Source organism: Macaca mulatta, chromosome 6 (assembly GCF_049350105.2).
Source record: "Macaca mulatta isolate MMU2019108-1 chromosome 6, T2T-MMU8v2.0, whole genome shotgun sequence".
Classification (NCBI taxonomy): Eukaryota; Metazoa; Chordata; class Mammalia; order Primates; family Cercopithecidae; genus Macaca; species Macaca mulatta.
The window spans coordinates 145,065,205-145,092,658 of record NC_133411.1 but is presented as its reverse complement, the minus strand read 5'-3'; the positions used below and the strand labels follow the sequence as shown (position 1 = coordinate 145,092,658).

General features: G+C 35.9%; 1 protein-coding gene across 7 annotated transcripts in view; it reads right to left on the bottom strand.

Moving 5' to 3' along the window:
- Window positions 1-921: 921 nt before the first annotated feature.
- SMAD5 (SMAD family member 5) overlaps window positions 922-27,454 on the bottom strand; it is a 49,185-nt gene continuing 22,652 nt past the window's right edge. For 4 of the 7 annotated variants that reach the window (XM_015140872.3, XM_015140869.3, XM_028849266.2 and 1 more), the window contains exons 3-7: window positions 22,702-22,953; window positions 20,407-20,526; window positions 11,223-11,444; window positions 9,248-9,504; window positions 922-6,285 (exon numbers count right to left, since the gene is read on the bottom strand). In XM_015140872.3, the coding sequence (XP_014996358.1) occupies window positions 6,142-6,285; window positions 9,248-9,504; window positions 11,223-11,444; window positions 20,407-20,526; window positions 22,702-22,953 (995 nt within the window). In that variant the 3' untranslated portion in view covers window positions 922-6,141. 7 annotated transcript variants of the gene reach the window in all.

Below are 27,454 nucleotides of genomic sequence, written 5' to 3'. Positions count from 1 at the left end.
GGGCTGGACAAGCTTGAATACCGGAAGTCTTTCCTTAAAAAAAAAAAAAGGGAACGAGTGCTTTTACATTTATCCTTTTAGGGTTAAAATATGTAGTTTGGTTTTTCTACATTTCTGGCAAGGGCACATGATTTTTCACCATTCCATATATATATATATATATTTTTGAGATGGAGTTTTGCTCTTGTTGCCCAAGCTGGCGTGCAATGGCATGATCGTGGCTCGATGCAGCCTCAGCCTCCTGGGTTCCAGCGATTCTCCTGTCTCAGCTGGGATTACAGGTATGCGCCACCACACCCGGCTAATTTTGTATTTTTAGTAGAGACGGGGTTTCACCATGTCGGTCAGGCTTGTCTTGAACTCCCGACCTTAGGTGATCCACCTGCCTCAGCCTCCCAAAGTGCTGGGATTACAGGCGTGAGCCACCACGCCTCGCCCACCATTCCTTTCTAATTAGAATGAGTTTGCACGTCTTCTATATGTAATTCAGAGGTTGGTGAAAGTGTGCACCACAGTGACAATGATGCAAAGTCAGTCTGTGATTTAAAATTTTTTCAAAAAAGAAGACAAAAGAAAATAAAAAATCATAAATTCACAAAGTGGATAATCAAAGGTTGATACACTGAGGTTAAGCAACATCAGAAGTAATTATTCTGAATTAAAGAACTAGTGGAAATGTAAAAGATAGTAATAATTTTAAGATTTGAGTTCTTACGTTCTAAGTACTGTTCTAAATACTGTACTTGTATTACACTTCAACTAATCGTCCCTTAAATCCTTCCTATGAAGTAGACTTTTCCTTTACAGGTCAGGCAAGTGAGGCATAGAGTGGTTAAGCAACTTGTCTAAGCTATGAGGCCCATGACTCAAACGCAGGCAGGCCAACTCCAGAACAAAACAAAACAAAAAAAGACACATTAAGCAAGTTTTGAGGTTTATTAAAATAAAGAACTAGCAAACAATATGCAAAAACAAAGTTCTTAAGAGTTATGGCTTTGAAAAGCACAATATAGTAAAACCTAATACATTTTTATAAGTATCAAAATAACAGAATTGAAGCATGTTGCTAGAATTTCAGCTTCTACAACATAAACAGAAGCAAAACAAATACAAATAAGCAGCAGACCTACAGTGCAGCCATCAGCTTGGTCTTCATTATCTGCATATGAAATATCTTAAGAAAATGTGGGCAGGTAGACACAAACATCTGTTTCCATGATTACAATCCTCTTCAATTTTAAAATAAGTGAATTTCAAAATACAACTTACGCCAACCATGTTAAAAAAAAAAAATCACTTCCCTAACCATTATCTTCTAGAGTTCCTATAGTTAAAATACTTTATGAATAAATCAACGCAACATTATCTCCAATGATATTAGAAGGGAAAATCTGACCCTAAAAGTTTTTTTTTTTTTTTTTTTACAAAGAACTTCGGATTCTTTGGCCTTACTGGAGTTTTGTTATAGCTAACACCAGTCTGTATTAATTAAGGCACTATTAATGAGGGGGGAATCTACCTGTACACAAAATTATGTACTTTAACAGCATCTTCAAATAAACCTTTAAAGCATAATGGTTTATGATCATTTGAAGAATTTTAAGAACTGAGTTATCTGGACAAGAACCATACAAACCTTTTTCACTCTGCCATGAATGATCGAAGAATCCTGCTCTAGGACTGGATCTTTTCATAGAAAATAACTTATCACCTGTTTTACTGCAATTGCTACTAGCAATTATTATATAGCATGTGCTCTTCAAAACAGAAATAAAAACTGATGTGTGAAACCCCTTTCATTGGTTTTGGTAAACCATCCAATTTTGGGCTGTCATTTCAATTATAATACAGTTGTATTTTAGAAGATAAGATAATCCAATATAACAAAGGCTTGATAAATATTGTCACTCTGTAATCAGGACATACTAAACTGCAATTTAGCAAATTCCAAAGAACTGTCCAGGTTTCTTTCCAGCAGGTTGAATTCTTTGTTTATGCAGAAGAAATGCCTTCAATTCTCACATTCGATTCATGCATCTTGTATGATAAGAAAAGTTAAGAATTTTACTTATATCAATGAGAAAAATGCTGCTGCTCTGGGGGACCTGAGATTAGTCCCCCAAAAGCTGCCCTAATAATATCTGATACCACCTATAAACCACCACTTAGGAAAACTCTCTCCATAAAAATCACCAAACACTTCTAAAACCACCAGGCTACCTACTACCCTAAGACACTTGCTCATCTAGCTGAACAATATAACGATGACACACATTTATATTTATACCCAAGAGAATAGGTGAGGATTTAACTAGTAAGACAAAGAAGGGATCTGACATTCTTTAAAGTTAAAATATAGGTCCAAAATATAAGTCATCACAAAAGGCTGAACTCAGTAATTATCAAAAAAATTCTTCTTCCTTATGAAGTAAAAAGGGTATTTATATATTTTAAGTGGCAAAGGTGATAATGATCCAAAGCACTATCAAGCAAATGACTAGAAAAAGTATAAAGAAATAGATCTAAATTGGTATATCAGATGTTCTCTATCACAGAAGTACAGCACTTTGATAGGTACTATCAAACTTTTTAGAGTTTCTCTGCTGTTGGTAGAATTTCATTTTTCGTATAAACTTTCTCTTCCAACAAAATACTACCACATGGGAAGGAACTGTTCCCCACAGGTACCCTCAGGTAATATGGAGGGTTTTTAACATGAACCCCATTTCTAATCTTGACAACAGATTTCAGGTATGAGTACTTAATGATCATATCCTGAAGGATATCTTACTCTCAACTGTTATGAAAGGTATAAAATAGCTACATCCTCTATCTGTGCTATTAGATGTGGCTTGTTGAACTGTCTAGTACTCTTACTCTGGATTTCACCTCAGAAACCCAACCAATTCTATTTTTTTTAATATAGCAACAATACATTGTGAAAAATTATTTATATTCTGACACACATATTTGACATTTTGATTGACGTCTTCCTTAAATTTCCTCTTTAAAAAAAAAAAAAGGTTAATGTTAGTAGATCAATAACGTGCCTACTAGTTTACATTTCATGTCAGCCAGGCAATACTGACCAGACCAATACTGACCAGACCATAAATATTATGTAGAGATGTTAAGCCATTGCATCTCTTATATCTTGCTTTTTTGCCAATCAACATTTTTGTTGCTTTAATTCATTACTGAGATTTCATTCTATTCTGCTTTTTGCATTACCAAACTGGTTGCAATTTTATTATTCCCAGATTCTGTCTTTTCAGCCAGCATAAACATACTGTACATGCTATGTGATTATTCTAGTGGTGCTAGAATTTTACTATAAAACATTCTGTAGATTAAAACGTATAACCATAATTTGCTAAAATGGTTTCTTTCAGAGGTACTTTCCTTTCAGTAGCCAGTTTTTAAAAATCTTACTAGCAAATTTTATTTCCTATATATAGATAAATGAAAATCCTTAGGGACTGTAAGAATAGCTGGACTGAATAAAGTTTTCATTTAAAGTCCGAGGGTGTGGAGTTGACAACTTTTAAGAGATACAACAGGCTTATAGTTCTCTGTCAAACTCTTAATTGTTAATAACTTTAGTACTGTCATTCATGAGACACAACTCCTAAGAGAAAACAAAGAAAAAGCCAATCATGTAAGATCTTTTTAACTCAATACTGTGACATAACGACCTCAAATAAAAACAATTTTTAATTAACTCACAGTAGAAAACACCAATAAAACAACTCTTTAATTTCCACTAGTTTACTGCAGCCCAATGAAGTTGATTACATACATCCATTATTCAATCGGAGTAATTTTTTTCCACAAATTTGTTCCAGAGATCGTGCCGTAAGCCTGGTAAGTAAAAGAATGATGAAAATGTCAAAGTTCTATCAAGTAAGCAAATATTCTCTCTCATGTGGCCGACAGAACTCTGGAAGAAACAGAATGCATGTCATGTAATACTTACATTTAAGGCTCAGGTGACTGTCAGAAAGTATTTCTTTTACCCAGCAAAGAACTGTGAGCTGAAACACAAATGGCAATTCATCTGAAAGAACTAAAACCATCCACTGGCTGCACATTGAAAAAGCAATAAATAATGACACAGAAAACAAAAGAAATTGCATAATTCTTTCCTCGAAAATGCTTTTTTTTTTTTTTTCTTCACAAAAGCAGAAAGGACAAAGTGGAAGTCAAACCAAACTAACATTTTAAACAGAAGAATTACATGACTCCATATACTTTCGAAAGGCACCAGAAAATAAAGCTTTCACTGATAGGTAAATTAGGTATTTTTTTTTCCAAAATAATTTCTTCATTCTCATGTCATAACTAAGTGTCCATTTGACGACTCCCGAGAAAAAAACTGGTTCAAAGTCCTTTATCCAAAGCCAAAAACATGATTGATTAAATGGATATTTTAGAGTTTTCATTCATGTCTTTTCTCTCTAAAGATTGGTGTTTTGGGAGACTAGCTTCCACGTAAGTACTTAAAAAATGGAAAAAGAGCATCATTGATAAATGAGAGAAGAGTCTATATTCGTTGATGAATGAGTGTTTTGTTTTGTTTTCTGAGACGGAGTTTCGCTCTGTCGCCCAGGCTGGAGTGCAGTGGTGTGATCTCGGCTCACCACAACCTCCGCCTCCCAGGTTCAAGTGATTCTTCTGCCTCAGCCTCCTGAGTAGCTGGGACTACAGGCACGTGCCACCAAGCCTGGCTAATTTTTGTATTTTTAGTAGAGACAGGGTTTCACCATTTAGCCAGGCTGGTCTCGAACTCCTGACATCGTGATCCGCCTGCCTTGGCCTCCCAAAGTGCTGGGATTACAGGCATGAGCCACTGCGCCCAGTTGAGTGTTTTAAAATCAGCTATCCCTACATCCACTGCTGATTCATTTAGTATCAGATCAGTAGCCTCATCCTTGGGGCCCAACTGAAGAGCCTCCTACGGCTCCAGTGCATAGGTCCTTGCATAGGGAGGCTGACACAAGTAAGAGCAATGGGATTAACTACATGATTCGTCAGCACTGGTAACACCCATGAACCTGTAGTGAATTAAAAAGGCACCTTAAGTTGGAGCTATAGAATATACAGTCTTATAACCTAGGTTGAAAGTAAAACAAAAACCAGAAAAAAGCATAACTTCCTACAAATGTAATCTATAAATTGCAGTGTTTGTTAATACAAAAAAGGTACCAAGGATGTAAGGATAAGCATCTAAGTCCAAGTCACTTGAGTGTATTTTATCAAAGGTTACGCTAAAAACTGTCACCCATAAAAGTGCAAAATAAAAGATTAATGCATGTCAAAAATAGAGTTCTTGCAACATTGTCCAAAAGCAGCAAACATAGTTGAACAAGGCTGTGCATGCACTGTCACTTGCTATAAAGTAATGCTTATGACAGATTTTGAGTAAATGACATATACTTGAGATCAGTTATTTGCAATAATTTTTTTTAAAAAAGGAAATGTTTTACAAAAGATATATAGCATGAAGTCACATTACACTGAAGAACACTTATCTGTATTAAATGTAAATTTTATGTCATCTAGAAAACTATCATTTTGCTTTTACTGAACACTACTGGTTAGAGCAGTGCATAGTGTTCCTTCAAATAAAACTTTGTTTATAGTTTCGTTTAAGCCCCTACCATACACTTTTGCAAAACAATGAATTATACTTTAAGTTGGTGGGACAAAGAAACTGGTAAAAGTACATCTTCTGGAAGATCAAGAGTAGGAGGGAAAACTTACTCTTCACTGTATATACCCTCTTATAAGCTACTATAACTTTTCATCATGTGATGCATTTTCAAATAAATTTAACAAATAAAAAAATTTTAGGGCAATAAAGTAAAAGCATGTTCCAGTTTAAGATCAATGCCAAATTTCTGAACTGGGGCATAATACTTACTCTGCATCTTTTACAACACTTCTGAGAGTTAATCACATGAACATGAATACAAACAAATGTAGATTCATCACAAAATACAAATGTATTGGTCACAATTATGTAGAAAAAAATAAGCTGTAATATCTGTTTTCCATGTAAGCTCACAGTATCTGTACTCAAAGTTTCTCTAAAATTAAAACAAGTCCACTAACAATATAATTGAAAAGAATACTTCTGCATTATGAAACAGAAGATATGGGGTTCAGAGGGGAGCCCATCTGAGTAAGGACTTTATCCAGCCACTGAAGAGGCCCATGAAGATGAATCTCAATCCAACATGGGGTGCTGGTTACATCCTGCCGGTGATATTCTGCTCCCCAACCCTATGAAAATGAACAGATATCATCACAAATCCCTCTTTAAACTGTTAACCACTCTAAACCAATTTTACTATAACAAAAAGATAGCTTTTAACAGTAGAGACATGTAGAATTTACGTAAAGAGAATAATGATCACAAAACCAGTCTTAGTATTCATCATGAAATTAAAAGCAAGACAACAGCTACATTATTTAAAGATACATGAATTCTAAAATAATATATAATTCCCTTAATAGAAACCCTTGGAATCAGTTATATTTCATAATTTTTTTAATCTTAAAAAGGTAACACAGTACAGTATCTCATAATTAAAACAAATATTTCTGCAGTGAGAGACATTCTCCCTAAATGGGATAAATGCAAAATAGAAAATCACCACTAGGGCACCACAGTAATAATTACTGTAGACAAGATATATTGAAGAATGCAAAAATTGTGGGTAAAATATAAAGGAGAAACAGTGTATTTACATAGCCCCAAAGAATCTGCCTCCAAATATTTATAAATACTATTTTCTCTTAATTTCTTTGTAAGACTTAATGACTATTTAAAGGAAAAATTATAACAGTATTATAAGATATATAATGTGCAGATGTAAAATGTATGAATAGCACAAAGAATAAAACAAGGTAATTAAAACTCTTCAACAGCAAGGTTTTCATATTTTACATTTTAAGAATAGTACAATATTAACTCTAGGTAGACTGGGGCATGTTAAAGATACATGTGTGGTAATTCCCAGAGAAACCACTAAAAAATGTAAAAAGATGTCACTTAAATGTTAATAAAGGAATCATATATAAAAAATAAAAATAAAACTCATAAATAGCCTTATGTAAGATCATGTCAGACTTTTTTTTTTTTTTTTTTTTGAGAAGGAGTTTCGCTCTTATTGCCCAGGATGGAGTGCAATGGCGCAATCTCGGCTAACTGCAACCTCTGTCTCCCAGGTTCAAACTATTCTCCTGTCTCAGCCTCCTGAGTAGCTGGGATTACAGGCATCCACCATCATGCCTGGCTAATTTTTGTATTTTTCAGTAGAGACAGGGTTTCACCATGTTGGCCAGGCTGGTCTCGAACTCCTGATCTCAGGTGATCCACCTGCCTTGGCCTCCCAAAGTGCTGGGATTACAGGTGTGAGCCATCGCACCTGGCCCAGGTTTTTTTTTTTAACCAAAAATTTTTTATTTTCAAGTTGTCTGAAAATCAGGTAAGGTATCGTAGATACTGATAAATACATGCATGTATAATTTAATGTGGCAATCACATAGTGATTATCCTTTAAGGTGGGAAATTACTGGGATGAACTGAGATGAAACCTTTAGCCTAAAACTCCAGATAAAAATTAAAATACAAATTTTTCACTTTTATTTTCCTGGATTTATCAAGTTCTCTGGTTTACTGCTTACGATAGTCCTGGCCCAGGAAAACTGGGTGGGGGAGGGAGGGCGGTCAGGGGAGTGAAGAAGATTGGGGAGCACAGATTAAAATACATAGGCAGCCGGGCGCGGTGGCTCAAGCCTGTAATCCCAGCACTTTGGGAGGCCGAGACGGGTGGATCACGAGGTCAGGAGATCGAGACCATCCTGGCTAACATGGTGAAACCCCGTCTCTACTAAAAATACAAAAAACTAGCCGGGCGCGGTGGCGGGCGCCTGTAGTCCCAGCTACTTGGGAGGCTGAGGCAGGAGAATGGCGTAAACCCGGGAGGCGGAGCTTGCAGTGAGCTGAGATCCGCCACTGCACCCCAGCCTGGGCGACAGAGCGAGACTCCGTCTCAAAAAAAATAAATAAATGAAATAAAATAAATATGCAAAAGTCACACTACGGTACAAGAAGGGAGAAATGCCTTCAGGGTAACCAGTAAACTGATGTATACAATAGACCTACAGCAAAGTATCATGAAAACACTGGACTGGGGCTGAATACCAAAAAGAAAAAAATCCATGCAAAGCATGTGACAGGTACTCTTCTTGTGCTAAATTCTTAAGAACCATGTAGATATAGTACAGATTAAAATTCTTTTCAAATTTTAAGCACAAATCTTTGGAATGTCAATACGATTAGGTCAAGAGAGTAGATGATAAACTTGAAAAGTTCCTTTGAAATTTGCAAATCCTTAATATTAAGGCTGGTGGAAAAGTAATCGTGGCTTCTGCCATTACTTTTACTAACAGTACTTAGCTAGAAATGAAATAATTTTAATATTCTAAAGAATTCCACCAAGTCACCCTAATGAAATCTAGTAATAATCAAAACTGTTGAAGCTAAGAGCCTCAAATAGCAATTTTAATATTAAATGCTGATACGGTTTGGCTGTGTCCTTACCCAAATCTCATCTTAAATTGTAGCTCCCATAATTCCCACATGTTGTGAGAAGGAACTAGGGGGAGATAAGTGAATCATGGGGGCAGTTTCTCCCATACTGCTCTCGTAGTGGTGAATAAAGTCTCATAAGATCTGATAGTTTTATAAGGGGTTTCCCCTTTCACTTGGCTCTCATTCTCTCTTGCCTGCCGCCATGTAAGACATGACTTTGCTCCTTTGCCTTCTGCCATGATTGTGAGGCTTCCCCAGCCACGTGGAACTGTGAGTTTATTAAATCTCTTTTTCTTTATAAATTACCCAGTCTTGGGTATGTCTATTAGCAGCATGAAAATGGACTAATACAAATGCCTTCTAGAAATTTAGTCTTTTAACTAAAATTCCTTTTAATCTCAGCCCCTATTCAATATCAAAATCAATATCAATCATGCATTTTATAACGTCTAGATTACAAAATGAAATCTTAGATTATGTAGTTAAAATGACAAATTCAATAATTTTATTTAAAACCCTGTTAAATCAGGTCAAAAGCAATTATCAACTTTCATTTAACAAATAATTTTTTAAAATTATAACCTAAAGTCATAATATACATAATTATAGTGACTCAAATTACTTTAGAGATCACAACTCACTCACCTTGACAAAACTCATTCGAATGGTACACATTTTGGTGAGCTCATATACTGCCTCAAACCCATGGTTGACAGACTGAGCCAGAAGCTGAGCAAACTCCTGATTGTTAAAAATTTTGAGGCTGCAGCTGCTGGGAATCTTACAGACAGTGGTGGGATGAAAGCCATGATGAAAGTTGCAGTTCCTACTCTGTACAAATATGCTGCTGTCACTGAGGCATTCCGCATACACCTCCCCACCAACATAGTACAGATGAACACCTTAAAAAGACAAGCATCACAAGAGTCAGGTTAAAGAATCAGTATAATGAAACCAAATAGACTGTATGGAGCAACAAAGTACCCATTAATCCACAGCAAACTTCCAACAGTCTTTAGACAGAAGTTACCACTAGATGGCCTTCTGCTGCCAAAGATAATCAAGAGGTTAACGTCTGCCTGCATCTACAAGAGTGAAGCCTCAAATAGGCAGCATATTAAGTTATCCATTTTTAGGTTGTTCTCTTTTTCCTTTTCCAACAATTATTTATCATCTCTATAAGAGAAAGAGAGCACTAAAAAAAAAAACCCAAACCTTCTTTTGATGAGTCCTTTCAAACAAATGCTCAGTGCTATCAACTATCATAAACAGTCATTTGACAGACTTTTGTACTCTTTGTGCTAACAAAGAGGACAGCAATACTAAAAAAAAACCCAAAGTTACATATATAATTTCAGGTCACAAGAAGAGCTTTGAAATGGCAGATTTATCTTACTTAAAATTTATATTTAAAAATATATGTATTCCTTTGCAAGACGTGAGGGCAAAAAAAAAAGAATTTTAAAAATACATAAATATGTGGAAATAGTTTTAACATTAAATATTCAAATTATATAACTAAAGCTAGTCACCTAGTATTTTCCCAACATATCCCTCCACCACCTCAAAACTAACCCATGAAAGAAAAGGTCCTAGAACTATATGCTGGGGAAAAAGAAAAAACTGATTCTAGAATTTCAAAATTCACAAAATAGATTTCCCTTAAATTACTTCTACTGTGATGGAAGAAAAAAAAAAAATAAATGCCTAGAAGTGAGGCGCTTCACTGAAAAAAACTAAGGCAAGTTGGCAGTAAACTCAAAAGACAATGAGAACTTTGTTTCTCAACTTATTTTTGGCCATAGGATTTTTTAAAATCACTTCTATAAGAAATCCTACACAATTATATTTATTTACTTTTTGTTCCTATTTTGGACCAAGATTCCCTCAAGTTAAAGAAGCAAAACGCAGCAAGGGGTAAAAACAAAACGTCTCAAGAAATAGGCAATACACTCTACCTGGGATGGGTTTCCTTCCTGATCACTTGATGCATGAGACTTTGACATTTTATTGCAGTATGAAAAGGGCCCAGTTTGTTGTGGCAACTATCTTGCAGGACAAATTATTAATAAAACCTTATTGCCTAAATTTAAAAGATGGGAGCAGTGGTGGTGAAGCTATTGGAACATCATTCACACTAGATTTCCCATTTCTAATTCCACTTCTCTCACATCATGGTAACCCTTACAAGTCATCTCAACCCAAAATACTCCACAAATACCTTAATTATAAAATTCTAATCCTTCACCAGCATTCATACACAATATTCCATAAATATGTGTCACGTATTTATACTGAGGCACTCTTCTAGCTACTGGGGATACTGTTGTGAACAAGGCAAGTTCCTGTACAGCTTATGTTCCAGTCAGGGTAACACTCAAAAAACAAAGTGGTAGTATGATTTCAGAAACTTAGCACTGGGAAGAAAAACTAAGCAGGACAAAAAAATGAGGGAAGATCATGTCTTTATTTGATTAACACATTCTTCAATATTGGCAACAACGCAGAGGCCATGTGTTAAACTTCTTTGTATGTTTCTAGCACCTTTCACAACGCATGGTTCATGGCAAGTACAACAAATGACTGAATTTGATTAAACGTAGGAAAATGACAAGATTACCTTTTCCAATATGTCGCCTAGTGTTTTCAATTGTCGAATTACGATTAACATTTGACAACAAACCCAAGCAGAATCTACTTTTGTTATTTGAAGGATCTGTGAATCCATCTACTAACACACTAGTAGAAGATGCATGAAAAGCTTCTCCAACACGATTGTTTAATTCATAGTAGACTATTGAACACCAATGTTTAGGCTCTTCATAGGCAACAGGCTGAACATCTGTGAACAAACCAGACAGAGAAGAAGTTTAATAAATATCAGAAACTTAGATTGTCCATGTGTTTATCTTTTAACCCAACCCAAGTATTACATGAAAAAGAAAATTTTCAGATATTTCACAAGTCTCACTGTCCTTCCTAGCTGTGAATCTATATCCGAAAACAGGCACTAGAAATCGGCTTGAATATGACAATTTAAAAAATTATAGAAATACCAGGATTGGCAATAGTCTTAGCTTGCTCGGGCTATAAAATACCGTAAGGCTGAGTGGCTTAAACAACAAATTTATTTCTCACAGGTCTGGGGGTTGGGAAGTCCAAGATCAAGGTGCCAGAAGATTTGGTAACTAGAGGGGACCTGCTTCCTGGCTTGCAGACAGCTGCTTTCTCACTGTGTGCTCATATGGCCCCTCCTCAGTGCATGCTCTTAGAGAAAGATCTGTTTCTTTTCCTCTTCTTGTAAGGGAACTAATCTCATTATGACAATCCCACTCTCAAGCCTACTTATTTCCATCTTCAAATACCATCACACTGGGAGTTAGGACTTCAACATATGAATTTTAGGGAGATTCAACATGGTCCATTAGCATTCTACCCCAGCAACCCAAAATTCACATCCTTCTCACATGCAAAATACACACATATATTCTATCCCAACAGCCCCTGAAATCTTAACTGATTTCTGCATCAACTCTAATGTAAGCCCAGTATCATCTAAATATCATCTACATAAGATATGGCTGAGACTTGAGGCAAAATTCCTTTCCAGCTGTAAACCTATGAAACCAGGTAAGTTACATGCTTCAATACTATAATGGTGGGACAGGTACAGGATAGACGTTCCCACTCCAAAATGGAAAAACAGAAAAGAAGGGAGTGATGATGGGTCAAGAAAGGTGAAAACCTAGCAAAGCAAATTCCATTAGGCCTTAAGGCTGGAGAATAAACCTCTTTGGTTTGATGTTCTACCCTCCCAACCCTCTGGGTAGAGTGAGGGGGTGCCCAGGCCTTGGTTCAATACATGAATTTTGGGAGGACACAATTCAGAACATAGCAGCAACAACACATTATTAATTGTTTTTCTAACATAAACTAATTCGGGTTTAAATTTGAGACAAAAAATTCTTTTTCAGAGACCTGAAAGATTTAACTCTAATCAGTATCTGTAAAATTATTTTAAACAAAAAGTTAAACTACAAGACTAAGTGAGACTCAGCAAATTAGGAATAGAGGGTAACTTCCTCAGCTTGATAAAGAACATTTACAGCTAACGTCATACTTAATGGTAGGAAACTAGAAGATTTTCTGCTAAGATCAAAAACAAAGCAAAGATGCCTCCTCTCCCCCTTTTCAACATATACTGGAAGTCCTTGCTAATGCCATAAAGAAATAAAAGGTACACAGATAGGAAAGGAGGAAATTGTCTTTGTTTGCCAAAGACATGATTGTCTACATAAAAATAAGAAAGAACTGACCAAAAAAATTCCTGGAACTAGTAAGCATTATAGCAAGGTTGCAGGACACAAGGTTAATATGCAAAAGTTGATTGCTCTCCTATACATCAACAATAAACAAATGAAATTTAAAATAACAAAAATAATTATAATTTACATTAGCATCCCCCAAAATTAAATACTTAGGCATAAATATAAAAAAGTAGGAACATGCTCTATGAGGAAGACTACAAAACTCTGATAAAAGACATCAAAGAAGAACTAAATAAATGCGGAAACACTGCACATCCAAGAATAAGACTCAATATTGTCAAGATGGCAGTGTTTCCCAGCTTAATCTATAGAGTAATAATACCAATCAAAATCCCTGCAAGCTATTTTTTGGATATAGACAAGATGATTCTTAGTTTATATGCAGAGGTAAAAGCCTCAAAATAGCCAACACGATATGAAAGGAGAAGAACAAAGTCAGAGGACTGACACTACTTGACTTTAAGACTTAATATAACGATACAGTAATCAAGATCATGATGAAATAAAAGGACAAAAGATCAAAGGAGCAGAACAGAGTTTAGAAACAGACCCAAATAAATACAGTCAACTGGTCTTTGACAAAGGAGCAAAGGCAATGGAAGAAAAAAATAATCTTTTCAAAAAATGATACAGGGAACAACTGGACATCAAAAAAGTAAACCTAGACTATACCTTACACTCTTCACAAAACTGACCCAAGATGGATTACAGACCTAAATGTAAAATGCAAAACTATAAAACTCCTAGAAAATAATATAGGAGAAAATCTAGATGACTTTCAGTATGATCATGCCTTTTTTTAGGTACAATCCATGAAAGAATGAATTGATAGGCTGGCCTTCATTAAAATTTAAAACTTTTGCTCGAGAAAGATACTGTCTAGAGAATGAGGAGACCAGCCAGAGATTAAGAAAAAAAAATCTGCAAAAGATCTATCCGATAAAGGACTATAATTCAAAATCCACAAAGAACTCAAAAACAATCTGATTAACGTATGGCAAAAGATGTGAACAGGGAACCCACCAGACTTACAGATTGGTCAAGTAAGCATGTTCAACATGTTGTGTCATTAAGGAATTGCAAATTAAAACAACAATGAGATGCTACTACACACCTATTAGAATGGCCAAAATCCAAAACAATGACAACATCAAATGTTGGTAAGGATGAGGAGCATCAGGAATTCTCATTCATAGTTGGGAATGCAAAATGATACAGCCACTTTAGAAGGCACTTTGGCAGTTTCTTACAAACCTAAACATACTCTTACCATAAACTCTAGCAATCGTGCTTCTTGTTATTCAAATGAGATGAAAACTACATCCACATAAAAAATCTGCACATGAATGTTTATACCAGCTTTACTCATAATTGCTCAAACTCAGAAGTAATCAAAAGGTTCTTCAGTAAGTGAACAGATAAACAAACTGTGGTACAACCAAGACAATGAAATAGTATTTGGTGCTATGATGGTTAGTATTGAGTGTCAAACTGATTGGATTGAAGGATGCAAAGTATTGTTTCTTGGGTGTGTCTGTGGGGCTGTTGCCAAAGGAGATTAACATTTGAGTCAGTGGACTGGGAGAGGCAGGCCCACCCTCAATCTGGGCAGGCACCATCTAAGCAGCTGCCAGCATGGCTAGAATAAAGCAGGCAGGTAGAAGATGGAAGACCAGACTTGCTGAGTCTTCCGGCCTTCATCTTTCTCCTGTGCTGGATGCTTCTTGTCCTCAAACATCAGACTCCGAATTCATCAGCTTCTGGACTCTTGGACTTATACCAATGGTTTGCCAGGGGCTCTTGGGCCTTTGGCCACAGACTGAAGGCTGCACTGTCGGCTTCCCTACTTTTGAGGTTTGGGGCTCAGACTGATCCACCCCTGGATTCCTTGTTCCTCAGCTTACAGATGGCCTATTGTGGGACTTTACCTTGTGATCATATAAGTCAACTCTCCTTAATAAACTCCCTTTCATATATATTACATATATCCTATTAGTTCTGTCCCTCTAGAGAACCCTAATGGAGGAGCTAAAAAGAAATGAGCTATCAAGCCATAAAAAGACATGGAGAAACTAAAATGCATATTACTAAGTGAAAGAAGCCAGTATGAAAAGGCTACATACTGTATGATTCTAACTACAACATTCTGCAAAAGGCAAAACTATAGAGACAGTAAAAAGATCAGTGTGTTGCAAGGGGTTGTGGGGAAGGAGAGGTGAACAGGCAGAGCATAGATAATTTTTAAGAAGTAAAAAATGATTCTGTATGATATCATAAGGGTGAATACATGTGTTAAAAACCCACAGAATGTACAAAAACCAAGAACGAACCCCACTGGATAATCATCATGTGTCAATGGAAGCTCACTGACTATAACAAATGTACCACTCTGGTGAGGGATGCTGATAATGGAGGAGGCTGTGCCTGTGTGGGAGAAGAGAGTATGTGAGAATTTTCTGTACCTTCCACTTAATTTTGCTGTGAACCAAAAACTGAACTAAAAAATAAAGTCTATTTATACAGAAAGAAAGAAAGAAAGAAAAAAAACCAACTAAATGAACATTTTCTTTGGGTAAATAGAGGTATATGTTTAAATTTTACATGCCAGAATTGCCTACAGAAAAAGGTTTATAAACAATATAAAATACTGGCCAAACTCATTAATATAAAAGTCAGTATCTCAATTGACACAAAGCATAGAAGAGACATTTGGAAGTTCTACATCCCAGCACCTTTCCTGGAGCCAAAATCAAGCAAACAAATCATGGACCCTCAATTCTCTTTCAAAAAAGGAGGAATATGGCTGGGTGCGGTGGCTCATACCTGTAATCCCAGCACTTTGGGAGGCCAAGGTGGGCAGATCATCTGAGGTCAGGAGTTCAAGACCAACTTGGCCAATATGGTGAAACCCCATCTCTATTAAAAATACAAAAATTAGCCAGGTGTGGTGGCACGTGCATATGATAATCCCAGCTATTCGGAGGCTGAGGCAGAATTGTGAGCCGAGATTGTGCCGCCGCATTCAATGCTGGGTGGCAGAGCGAGATTCCGTCTCAAAAAAAAGGGGCAGGAATAAAATAACACTAAGGAAAACGTAAGAGTAATCACATGGTCTATGTATGAAATTTAAAATAATTGGTTAACTTTTTTTTTTTTTGAGATGGAATTTCACTCTGTCACCCATGACTGAGTGCAGTGGCACAATCTCAGCTAACTGCAACCTCCACCTCCTGGGTTCAAGTGATTCTCCAGCCTCAGTCTCCCGAGCAGGTGGGATTACAAGCACCCACCAGCATGCCCAGCTAATTTTTGTATTTTAGTAGAGATGGGATTTCACTATGTTGGCCAGGCTGGTCTTGAACTCCTGAGCCTCAGGTGATCTGCTTGCCTTGGCCTCCCAAAGTGCTAGGATTACAGGAGTGAGCCACTGTGCCCAGCCAACTTTTTTTTTTAATAGAATAGTTTAACTTTTAAAACTCAATTCTGAGTTTTATATGACAAAGAATTCAGATGAGAAGAGAAGAAAATAAATCAATTCTGAGTATTCAATGGCAAAGGATGCAGATGAGAAGGAAGAGAGGAAAATAAACCAATGTAAACCCATAGAGAGAAGTCTTAAGAGCTCAGATTTTAAAGTTCTTACATGTAGAGGCCCATAACCAAAGACAGGTACAAATGAGTCGCAGGAAGTTATAAGAATAACATCAGGAAGACTAGAGCTAAGAACGAGCAGAAGGTTACAGAAAAAAAAAAAATGCTAGGCAAAACTAAAAAGGCGATTTTGGTTAAAAGGAAAAGAAGAACCAGAAAAGCACTGCCTCTGCTCAGGCAGAAGACATATTGTTGCTAACAGATGGTTCCAGGCATTGCTGTTTAACTTTGATTTTCTTTTTTTCACTTGTCAAAAAGAAAGGAGAAAATACACATAATCTGACTGAAATGAGAAGAAATTCTAGTGAAAAAAGATATCTACAAGAGTGAGAAAATGTGAGTATCAAGTTCCAATTAAGGGCTCAGTTGTTTGGCTGACACAAATTATATTCCAATGGACATCTAAACATATAACATTATCAAATGGCACTATGATCTCTGGAAAATCAGGAGAAAAGAAAAGGAAAAGGTTAAGTGGAGTAAATACAGTCCATATTTTCAAAAGGAGAATAAAGTGGAGTAAATACAGTCCATATTTTCAAAAGGAGAATAATCATACTATTTATTGTGTATGGCCTAATGTTGTGTGCCAAGATCATTACATGTATTGTCTCATTTAATCAACATATTAATAATTCCAGTGTATCATACCTATTTATTTTATAAATGAGGAACCTCAGGCTTAGAGACTTAAAAACTACCTATATTGCAAAGCAAATAAGTAGAGAAACAGGAATTCAAATCCAGAAATTCACGTTCTATTTTATCATAAATGAAGGTAGATTTTTATGAATTATATGCAAATTAACATAATGAGATTTCTTGATAAATTCTGGACATTATATAAACATTAACAAAACTATAAGGAGTCTGGAAATTTAACTGCTCCTAGGAATACAGAGCACTCAGTACAACACACATTCAGTATTATCACAAACATAGAAAACGCATAAAAACACATTGTTTTAAGAAACGTATAAAATAGCAGTACATATTTCTAAACTTCTGACAAACTAAGGAGGTTTAGGTCTCAAAGTGGCATTAAAGCCACAATGACACCATAAAGATATAAAATTTTTCATTTGTCAATTATCAAAAAAACCCAAAAAACCAAAAAAATACAGAACAACCCACAACTCACAATGAGATATCTCTTCATATGCATTAAAATGGTCAATGTCTACAAAATAGAAAACTAGTGCTGGTGAGGATGTGAAGAATATGGAACCTGTGTGCACTGTTGCTGAGAATATAAAATGGTACATCCACTGTGGAAAACAGTATGGCTGTTCCTCAAAAAATTATAAATATAATTACCATGTAATCCAGTAATTGCACTTCTGGTATGTACTCAAAAGAAATGAAAGCAGGATATCAAAGAGATAATGTGTATGCACATGTCCACAGTAGTATTATTCACAATAGCCAAAAAGTGAAAGCAATCCAAGTGTCTATCAATGGATGAATAAACAAAATTTGGTATATACATACAATGGAATATTACTCAGCCTTAAAAAGAGATGAAATTCTGACATTGCTACAACATGGATGAGCCCTGAGGAAAAATAAGTCAGTCACAAAAAATAAACAAACATTGTATGATTCCATTCAAATGAAGTACTTACTTAAGGGTGGTTAAAATCATAGGGATTAGAAAGTAAACTGGTGGTTGCCAAGGGCTGGTGGAAAGGGAGAATAGGAAATTTTTATTTAATGGGTATAGTTTCAATTTTACAAGGTGAAAAGAGCTATAGAAATGGATAGTGGTGATGGTCACACAACATTATAAATGGATTTAATGCCACTGAACTGTACACTTAAAAACAGTTAAGATGGCAAACTCTATGTTATGTATAGTTTGCCATAATTAAAAAACAAAAAACAAAAAACACAGTAACACTCCATCTCAACAACAAAAAAATTGGCTAAGCATGGTGATGCATGCCTGTAGTCCCAGCTACTCAGGATGCTAAGGCAGAGGAGCACTTGAGCCCTGGAGTTTGAGGCTGCAGTGAGCTATGATCACGCCACTGCACTCCAGTCTGGACATGACAGAGCAAGACTCTGCCTCTAAAATAAATAAATAATTTAAAAATTAAAAACAAAACAAAACAACAAAAACTAGGGAGAAAAACCTTTATAGGAAAGCTTTAGTAATCAAGACTATGAGGTATAGATATATAAGTAAACAGAGTCCTGAAATAAACCCTGGCATTTACAGTTAATTGATTTCTGACAAAGATGTTAATTCAACAAAGAAATGATACTCTTTTCAACAAATGGTAAAGCCAACTGGATTTCTAGATGCAAAAAACTTAATGTAGACATTTACCATATACCACAAAACTTAACTCAAAAGGAACTACTGACCTAATGTAAGAGCTAAAACTATAGAACTTCTAAAATAAAACATAAAATAATATTTTCATGACCTTAGGACAAACAAAAATTTCTTGAATCCAACACCAAAAGCATAATCTAGAAATGAAAAAACTGACAAAATGGAATTCATCAAAATTTAAAGTTATTACACCTCAAAAATACATCATTAAGAAAATGAAAAATCCACAGACTGAGAGAAAATATTTGCAAATCATATATCTGATAAAGGATTCATATCCAGAATATATAAAAAATTCTTACAACTCAATAAGACAACCCAATGGGCAAAAGATTTAAAATAGACACATCAAAGAAGATACATAAATGGCCAACAAGTACATTTAAAAAATGCTCATCATTACTCATTAGAGAAATGCAAATTAAAACCACAATAAGCACTTGACACCCACTAGAATGGCTATAATTAAAAAGCCAGACAATAACAGGTGTTAGGAGGATGTAGAGAAAATAGAACCCTCATACTTTGCTGGTGAGAATATAAAATGGTACTGCCACTTCAGAGAAGTTTCATAGTTTTCTTAAGTAGTTAAACTTACCATGTTATTCAGCAATTGCACTCCTAGATATCTATCCAAAGAAATAAAACAATGTCCACAAAAAGACTTACATGCGATTTTGTTTGTTTTTTTGAGATGGAGCCTCGCTCTGTTGCTCAGACTGGAGTGCAGTGGCATTATCTCAGCTCACTGCAACCTCAGTCTCCTGGGTTCAAGTGATCCTCCTGTCTCAGCCTCCCGAATAGCTGGGATTACAGGCATCTGCCACCAAGCCCAGCTAATTTTTTATTTTTATTGTATTTTTAGTAGAGACAGGGTTTCACCATATTGGCCAGGCTGGTTTTGAACTCCGGACCTCAAGTGATCCACCCACCTCGGCCTCCCAAAGTGCTAGGATTACAGGTGTGAGCCACTGTGCCCGGCCGCAAATGTTTATAATAATCAAAATATGGAAACAATTCAAATGCCTACTGACTGGTGAATAAATGGGATATATACATATAAAGGAGTACGGTTCAGCAATAAAAAGGAACAAACTATTGATACATGCTACAACATGAATGAACCTTGAAAACATGCTAAGTGAAAGAAGACTACATTATTACATGATTCCAATTATATAAAATGTTCAGAAAAGATAAAATTTACAGGTACAGAAAACAGATTAGAGGGTATGTGGAGCTGAGGATAGGAGGATAGACTGCAAATACACAGAGAAACCTTTTTAAAGAGTTATGGAAATGTTCTAAACCTAGACTGTGGTGCAAAGCTTTGTGTATTTACTAAAATCTTTGAATCATACACTTAAAACAGAAAAATTTTATAGCACATAAATTATACCTCAATAAAGCTGTTTTTAAAAGAGTAGCCAATAAGTTAAAAACAACTACTACCACAAAATAAATGAAGTGAGTACTTCTCTTACCTCTGCTGGATATACTGGGCATAATCTGAGGAATCATATTATTGCTTGTATCCATAGGCTGGGAATTATCTTGACCCATCTGATCATCAGGTGGCATATAGGCAGGAGGAGGTGTATCAGCTAAGAGGAAAAAAATAATAGTTAAAATCTTCATTCTGTTCAAAATTATTACTCTAAAAGCTTTAGAAAATTCTTAAGATTACCAGCAAGCTTCATTACTGAACATCACACACACAAAAATGCTGGATACTATCCTAGGGCAAGGGAAAAGGAGAACAGACAGCACACCTAATAGCAATTGAAAACCTACTACAAGTCCCCGTTTATTTAGCCCAGATCCCTGGTAATCCAGGATACAAGGATCAGTCCTAAAATTCAGTAAAACAGAATTCAAGGTCAAGAATTTTGCCTTTATTTTTATGTGTTCAGAGAAACTGCAGCTATTACAAATCAATCTGAAGGACAGATAATCCTCATTTGGGTATATATATATACTATAGACACCTTTAAATTATTAAGATCAGCACATACTGTATATTGTCATTTAAAACTGGAAAGTAAAACTATGTCCCTTCAAAATTTGCCATCAATACTAACAGCAATTGTCTAATGCTTGTGCAACATCCAAACATGGCTGTTATATCCTATTAAATGGTTAGGTAATTCCCTTAGGAAACTAAATGTTAACCAGAAATCTTTTGAGTTTCAACACTCATAGTTGAAAATTTTCGCAAAAGCTACAGCTATACTTTTTTGTCTCAGTAACTATAAATAAGAACCGAATTTGTCTTTTATCCCAATGTTTTGTACAGGATGTATTTTGACACAGAACTACAATCAGCACTGAATCTAAGATAAACTATGAAAATTTGTGTTTGAGCAAATTCCTAATAGCAAGTTAAAGAGCTGGCACTTAACTTCTCTTCAAAAGAAAAAACTGTATTACCAACTGATATTTTGCTGCAGTAGAGAAATCACAAAGGATATACTGTAGGTCTTCGAATAATGTTTTGTTCAATATTGTTTTGTTCAGCTGCATTTTGTTATGACATTGATGAGAAAAAAAATCCATTCCCAGCCAGGGACACTGTCTGTGTGAGTCTGAACATTCTCCCCATGTTTGTTTTTTTCTCTGGTTACCCTAGTTTCCTCTCACATCCCAAACACATGCACATTAGATGAACTGGCATGCATGTCTAAACGGTCCCAGTGTGAGTGCAGGGGTGTGTGAGTGCACTCTGTGATTTAATCATGTCCCTTTCAGGACTGGTTTCCACCTTGTGCTCTGAGTTGCTGGAATGCGCTCTGGCTACCTATGACCGTGAATTAGAATAATTAAGTAAATAACTGTCTTAGTTGTTTTTATTGATCTTTCTTAAATATATGCACAGCTCACATTTATTTCAATGTTTAATATTAGAAGAATTTTGGGTCTTTATTTATAAATTTAGTGATATTTTTGTGACCAGAAATATACCACAAGAACTTAACGCTTGTTTATATCAACTAGCCTATGATAAAACTGGCTTTGTAATATGCTGTTTCAGTTAAAGTCATAGTTTCCAAGAAGTTACCAATGACATTAAGTGAGGACTTACTGTACTTACATATGCAGCTATTACAAATCAGCAGTAGGTGTTCAAATATTTGACAGTGACATAATGATATGTCCATATATGACATGCCATTAACAAAATTTAGGAACTTCACAGAATCTACTTATCTTTCTCCAGTGAAATCAGTTCATCAGTTATCTAACTAAAGATAACGAGGATTCATTTTAAACTTCTAAAGTCTTAAATAATTTGAAAAGCCACACAGTAAAGTTGAAAGAACATAGACTTTAGAGTTAGAAAAACCTGGGTCTGAACCTCTAGTTCTTAGCTCTACCCTAGGTAAGGTACTTAAAAGTTTAAAATTTACTTTAGAATTTCTTTTTCCATCTGTAAAATAGGAATATCTATCTCACACAGTCATTCTGAAGATTAAATTTAATGCCATAGTTTTCATCACAGTATCAGTTATATAAAAGACAATAAATGGTACTGAGTGTCATAAAATATAAGAAAATGTTTAAGTCAAATAGGGCTACTTCCATTTTTTAAACATATGGTACTTGGTGAAATAAAACCTAAACTCTTCTGGAAATCAAACAATTACCTAAAAAATAAAGAGTCAGAAACAGCTATACCTTGGCATGTAACAGTTCACCCAGAGGGCCCACAGTAGGAATAATTGTGATTGTTAGGATTTTTTTTTTTTTTTTTTTTTGGTATCAATAAAATAATGTCTTACCTGGGAGCTGAAATGGACTTCCTGGTCCAGAACTTGCTGGGGAGTTGGGATATGTGCTGCTAGCAGGAGAAGGGGGATAAGGGCTGTTTGGAGATAAGGGAAAAGGAGTGTTGTTGGGTTGGTGGAAAGAATCTGGAAACGTGGCATTTTGTGGCATGTGTGGTTCATTGTGGCTCAGGTTCCTAAACTGAACCAGAAGGCTGTGTTGTGGATTGAATTCATTATGACGAGGCACTAATACTGGAGGTAAGACTGAAAAACAAAAATCAAAAGTCATTTGTCAGGAATCACTAAACATATGCCCCATCCACACTAATGGGTTGGTAGAAAGGATTCATGTAAAGCTAAAACTGTAAACCTATTAAAACAATTTAATTTTAGAAAGGGTTGTTTCATAGAGCCCTGAATCTCTATTTAGATAATAACCGAATCCAAAACTCTGTAAGCATTTAGCTTGCTTAATAAGGTACCCTGGAAGACAGAAAATCCAGAGAAAGATACCATACTCCTGTCCTATGAGATAAAGGATATTAAAAAACAACCATAAAACAGAGAATTTAGCACAATGGGAGTTAAACAGAGGTGAGTGTTCCCAGCTAGCAGAGAATCAAACAAAATACTGTAAGAAAAAAACATACCTGACTGAACCTTAAAGATACAGGAGGATTTCACAGGGGAGTGCTGGGGCTAGGAAGAGGTAGAAAAGGAAGGTGGCAGAGGAGATGAGAAAATCAGCTGGCCTACGTACAAGGAGTTAAGACTACAGAGTGAAGTTGGAACCTGTTATGTGAATGCCCTAAAAACGTCCACATTTCCAATTATGAACACTTTGATCTTTCTTAGTTTGAAAGATCTCATGTTTTACGTTGCTCAGCATGGTTTTCCATACTGAAAATGGTAATATGCTTTAGGTAAAAGCCTTCCAATCAAAATCAATCTTCTAAATATGATCATAATGAAAAACACAACAAAGTCTAAACATTTTTAACAGATACATTTTTAAGAGATAAACTTTATTCAAATATTCACTTTCTCTAAAGACCCAAGTGACCAATCTCATTCAAATATCTGATTACCTTTCCCTACAGGAAACTGAAACAAACCTGATTCTTCAAACATTTACAATTCATCTCATTAACAACTGTCCTGTATCTATCAATGTAATTTCACTTAGAAAAATCTCAACTTGATTCCGTTATCATTCAGCATCAACAAAACGAGTTTGTTTTTAAGCTACCTAAGTCATACTTCACCTCCCTGAAGTAGGGATGTACCCAACGATTCAGTGTTTCTGTTAAGTCAGTATTTGTGCTATTTTTGTCTATTGTTTCATTTCATTCTACCACATTAGTATACTAAATATGTGGTTAACATCTGACTACAATTGTTTTGTTCTGCTGTGTGTTAACAACTGCTATTCCCCTTACACAATGAGGCAGCTGCCACTGGAGAGGAGGGCATTAGGCAGTAAGAATTTCTACATATAGCAGGCTAGCAATCTGAGAGACTTAGTGAGATAACTACTCAGGAATTCAGTTCAGTATGAATTTCTTTGCTTCTTTTTTTTTTTTTTTTTAGAGGCATGCTAAAATTACTGGTTTCTCTTTTACTTGTACATTATCTATGCACATGATTTTAAAAAATTATTTTATATTCATCCAAAATAATGTTAATATGTGGACAGTTTAAAAAAAGACATGCTATTAGAGATTACAACAAAAACTGCAATTCCTAGCCCCCTCCCGTATACTGTTTCTATAGAAAACAAATTCAAACTCTTAGCCATCTCTTACAACATTTACTTTGTGTACTGCTAAATAATATGCTTATATTGCTACTATTAGTCAAGATATTATTTGTAGACTTGCTCTTATGGCAAATGAGGCAGCTTTCTTATATTATTCTATCCCACTCCCATCTCCAAAATAGAGTTAAATATAACATTTTGCTTAAATCAATAGCCAGTATTCATATATATGTAATCCATTGCTGAACCAAGTGTACTATGAGTCTACTTTTTCTTGAACAGTGTTTTCACTAAAGTTAACCATTGCCTTGTTTCTTCATTTAAGTACATTCCACTAATATTTCCAGAATTCCAACAAATCTGTTAAATGTCTATCATCACTATTTCTTGGATATAACAAATCATCAAATAATTTATATTCACTCCATGTTTTCCCTTGGATCTTCCCTCTTTTTTTTTTTTTTTTTTTTTTGAGACGGAGTCTCGCTCTGTCGCCCAGGCTGGAGTGCATTGGCTCGATCTCCGCTCACTGCAAGCTCCACCTCCCGGGTTCACGTCATTCTTCTACCTCAGCCTCCCGAGTAGCTAGGACTACAGGTAGCTGGGACTACAGGCACCTGCCAACACGCCCGGCTAATTTTTTGTATTTTTAGTAGAGACGGGGTTTCACCATATTAGCCGGGATGGTCTCAATCTCCTGACCTAGCGATCCGCCCACCTCGGCCTCCCAAAGTGCTGGGATTACAGGCGTGAGCCACTGCGCCAGACCGGGATCTTCCATCTTTTTGTTCCAACCTACATTGGTTACTGCTCAAGTCTCCTACAAGTCTGAAATCCTTGGACTTCCCTTCTCTACTGCTGGATCACATTTCCTGGACTTCATCCTCTATTAGTGTCCCAAGAGAAAGTAAAAAGTTAAATTTTCTTGACTTCCTGCATGTACAAACATCTTATTTTTTTTGCTTGTCTGCAGGCAGATAACATTTCCTTCTGAATTTTGAGGTCACTACTTTACTTTCTTCTAGAATCCAGAACTGCACTGAGAAAGCCAATATTCTGATTTCTAGTCCTTTATGTTTCCTGTCTTTGCTTTCTGGAAGTTTACAGAATTTTTTTTTTTTTTTTTAATCTATGATACACTAAAATTTCATGTGGGGCTTCTTTTATCCTTTGTTCTGATTATTTGGTCACTGAGTCCTTTCAATTTTCAGTTTGGGAAATTGTTTGATATTATTTCTTGGAAAATTTTCTCTCTGCCATCTTCCTCAATGCTCTATTTCCAGAATATATTATTCTATTAGAATTGATATTTAATTTGAAACTGATTCTGGGCCACTTAATGTTTTAACAAGTACTTTCTAATGTACCAACTCATCTAATCCTCATAACAACCAATTATGTAGGTAGTAGTATTCCCATTTTACAATGAGTAAACTAAATCTCAGAAAGGTTAAGGCCTGAGGTAGTATTTGGTAAAACCAGGATTCAAATCCAGAAAGCCTGGCTCCAGAACCCACAGTCCTAATCACTAGACAATACTGTCTATTACATCAGGGGTCCCTAAACACCCCCCCAGTTCATGACCTCTTACGAACCAGGCCATACAGCAGGAGGTGATGGTGAGTGACAGTGAGCGAAGCTTCATCTGTATTTCCAGCCACTCCCCATTGCTCTCATTACCACCTGATCTCCACCTCCTGTCAGATCAGTGGCAGCATGATATTCTCATAGGAAAGCAAATCCTATCGCCAACTGCACATGTGAGGGATCTAGGTTGTGCGCTCCTTATGAGAATCTCAAGCCTGATGATCTGTCACTGTCTCCCATCACCCCTGGATGAGACAACCTAGCTGCAGGTAAACAAGCTCAGGGCTCCCGCTAATTTGACATTATGGTGAACTGTATAATTATTTCATTACATATTACAATGTAATAATAATAGAAATAAAGTGCACAATAAATATAATGTGCTTGAATCATCCCAAAACCATCCCCCAACCTGTTCAATGAAAAGACTGTCTTCCAAGAAACTGGACCCTGGCGCCAAAAAGCTTAGGGAGCACTGTATTCAACTAAACACCTAGGGCCACCTAGGTTGGCCCTCTATTTTTCTTATGTTCATTATCTCTTTCCAACTATCCTCCATCTTTTTATCTTTTTGCAAACTTACTCCACTATATTCTAACTGTGTGAGTGTGCCTAAGTTACTTCCCTTTTAAGTCTTCATTTCCTTATCTATAAACCTATAAATAAACGGAAAGGGGTGTAAAATGTCAGTACCCTTTTCTAACCCCATGAAGGAATCACTATTCCATCAGTGCTCAATAAATATTAATTGCTATCACTGTTACTACTACCACTACCACCACCTTCTACTACTTTATTATACTGGTAATATGAAGTGATCCATTCTGTGTCATAGCTGCTTAATCATGGGGGGTCAGCAAGCTAATCCAGCTGGGTAATCTGTCCCTTCCCCCAGATGTTTGGACTCAGAGCAAAACATGAGGTCTCTATAGTCTCTTTCCAATAGTTGAACTACTAAAACATGAAATTTTCAGTCATTTAAAAGCATCAGAGCTATGCCCCAGTCTTTTCTATAGAATGCATCATAGCTGAGAAAAATGTATACAAAAAATAAGACACTTCCATTGGCTGGTTGATTATTAGTTACACTTTGGCTATAGGGGAATACATAAAATTCCTAGACTTACTCCTAGCAAACAGCAAGCTTGGGAGTTTTTCAGCCTATACTTCTCTATTAAATCCTCATATCTTCCTTTCTTCATCAATTCCTTCAGGTTATCAGCTCTCCTTGGACTCAGTAAGAAATTGAGAATCACATCATACCAACTGTCTAAAGTCACTCTAAAGCTCTTAAGTTGAACTTTCCCAGATAGCATAATCACTGCTATCTGCTATCCTTTCTATTAGTCTCCACATCCAATGTTATTTTCAGTCTTTTTACCACACTGGGTTTATATTACCTCCATGTGAAACCCGGAT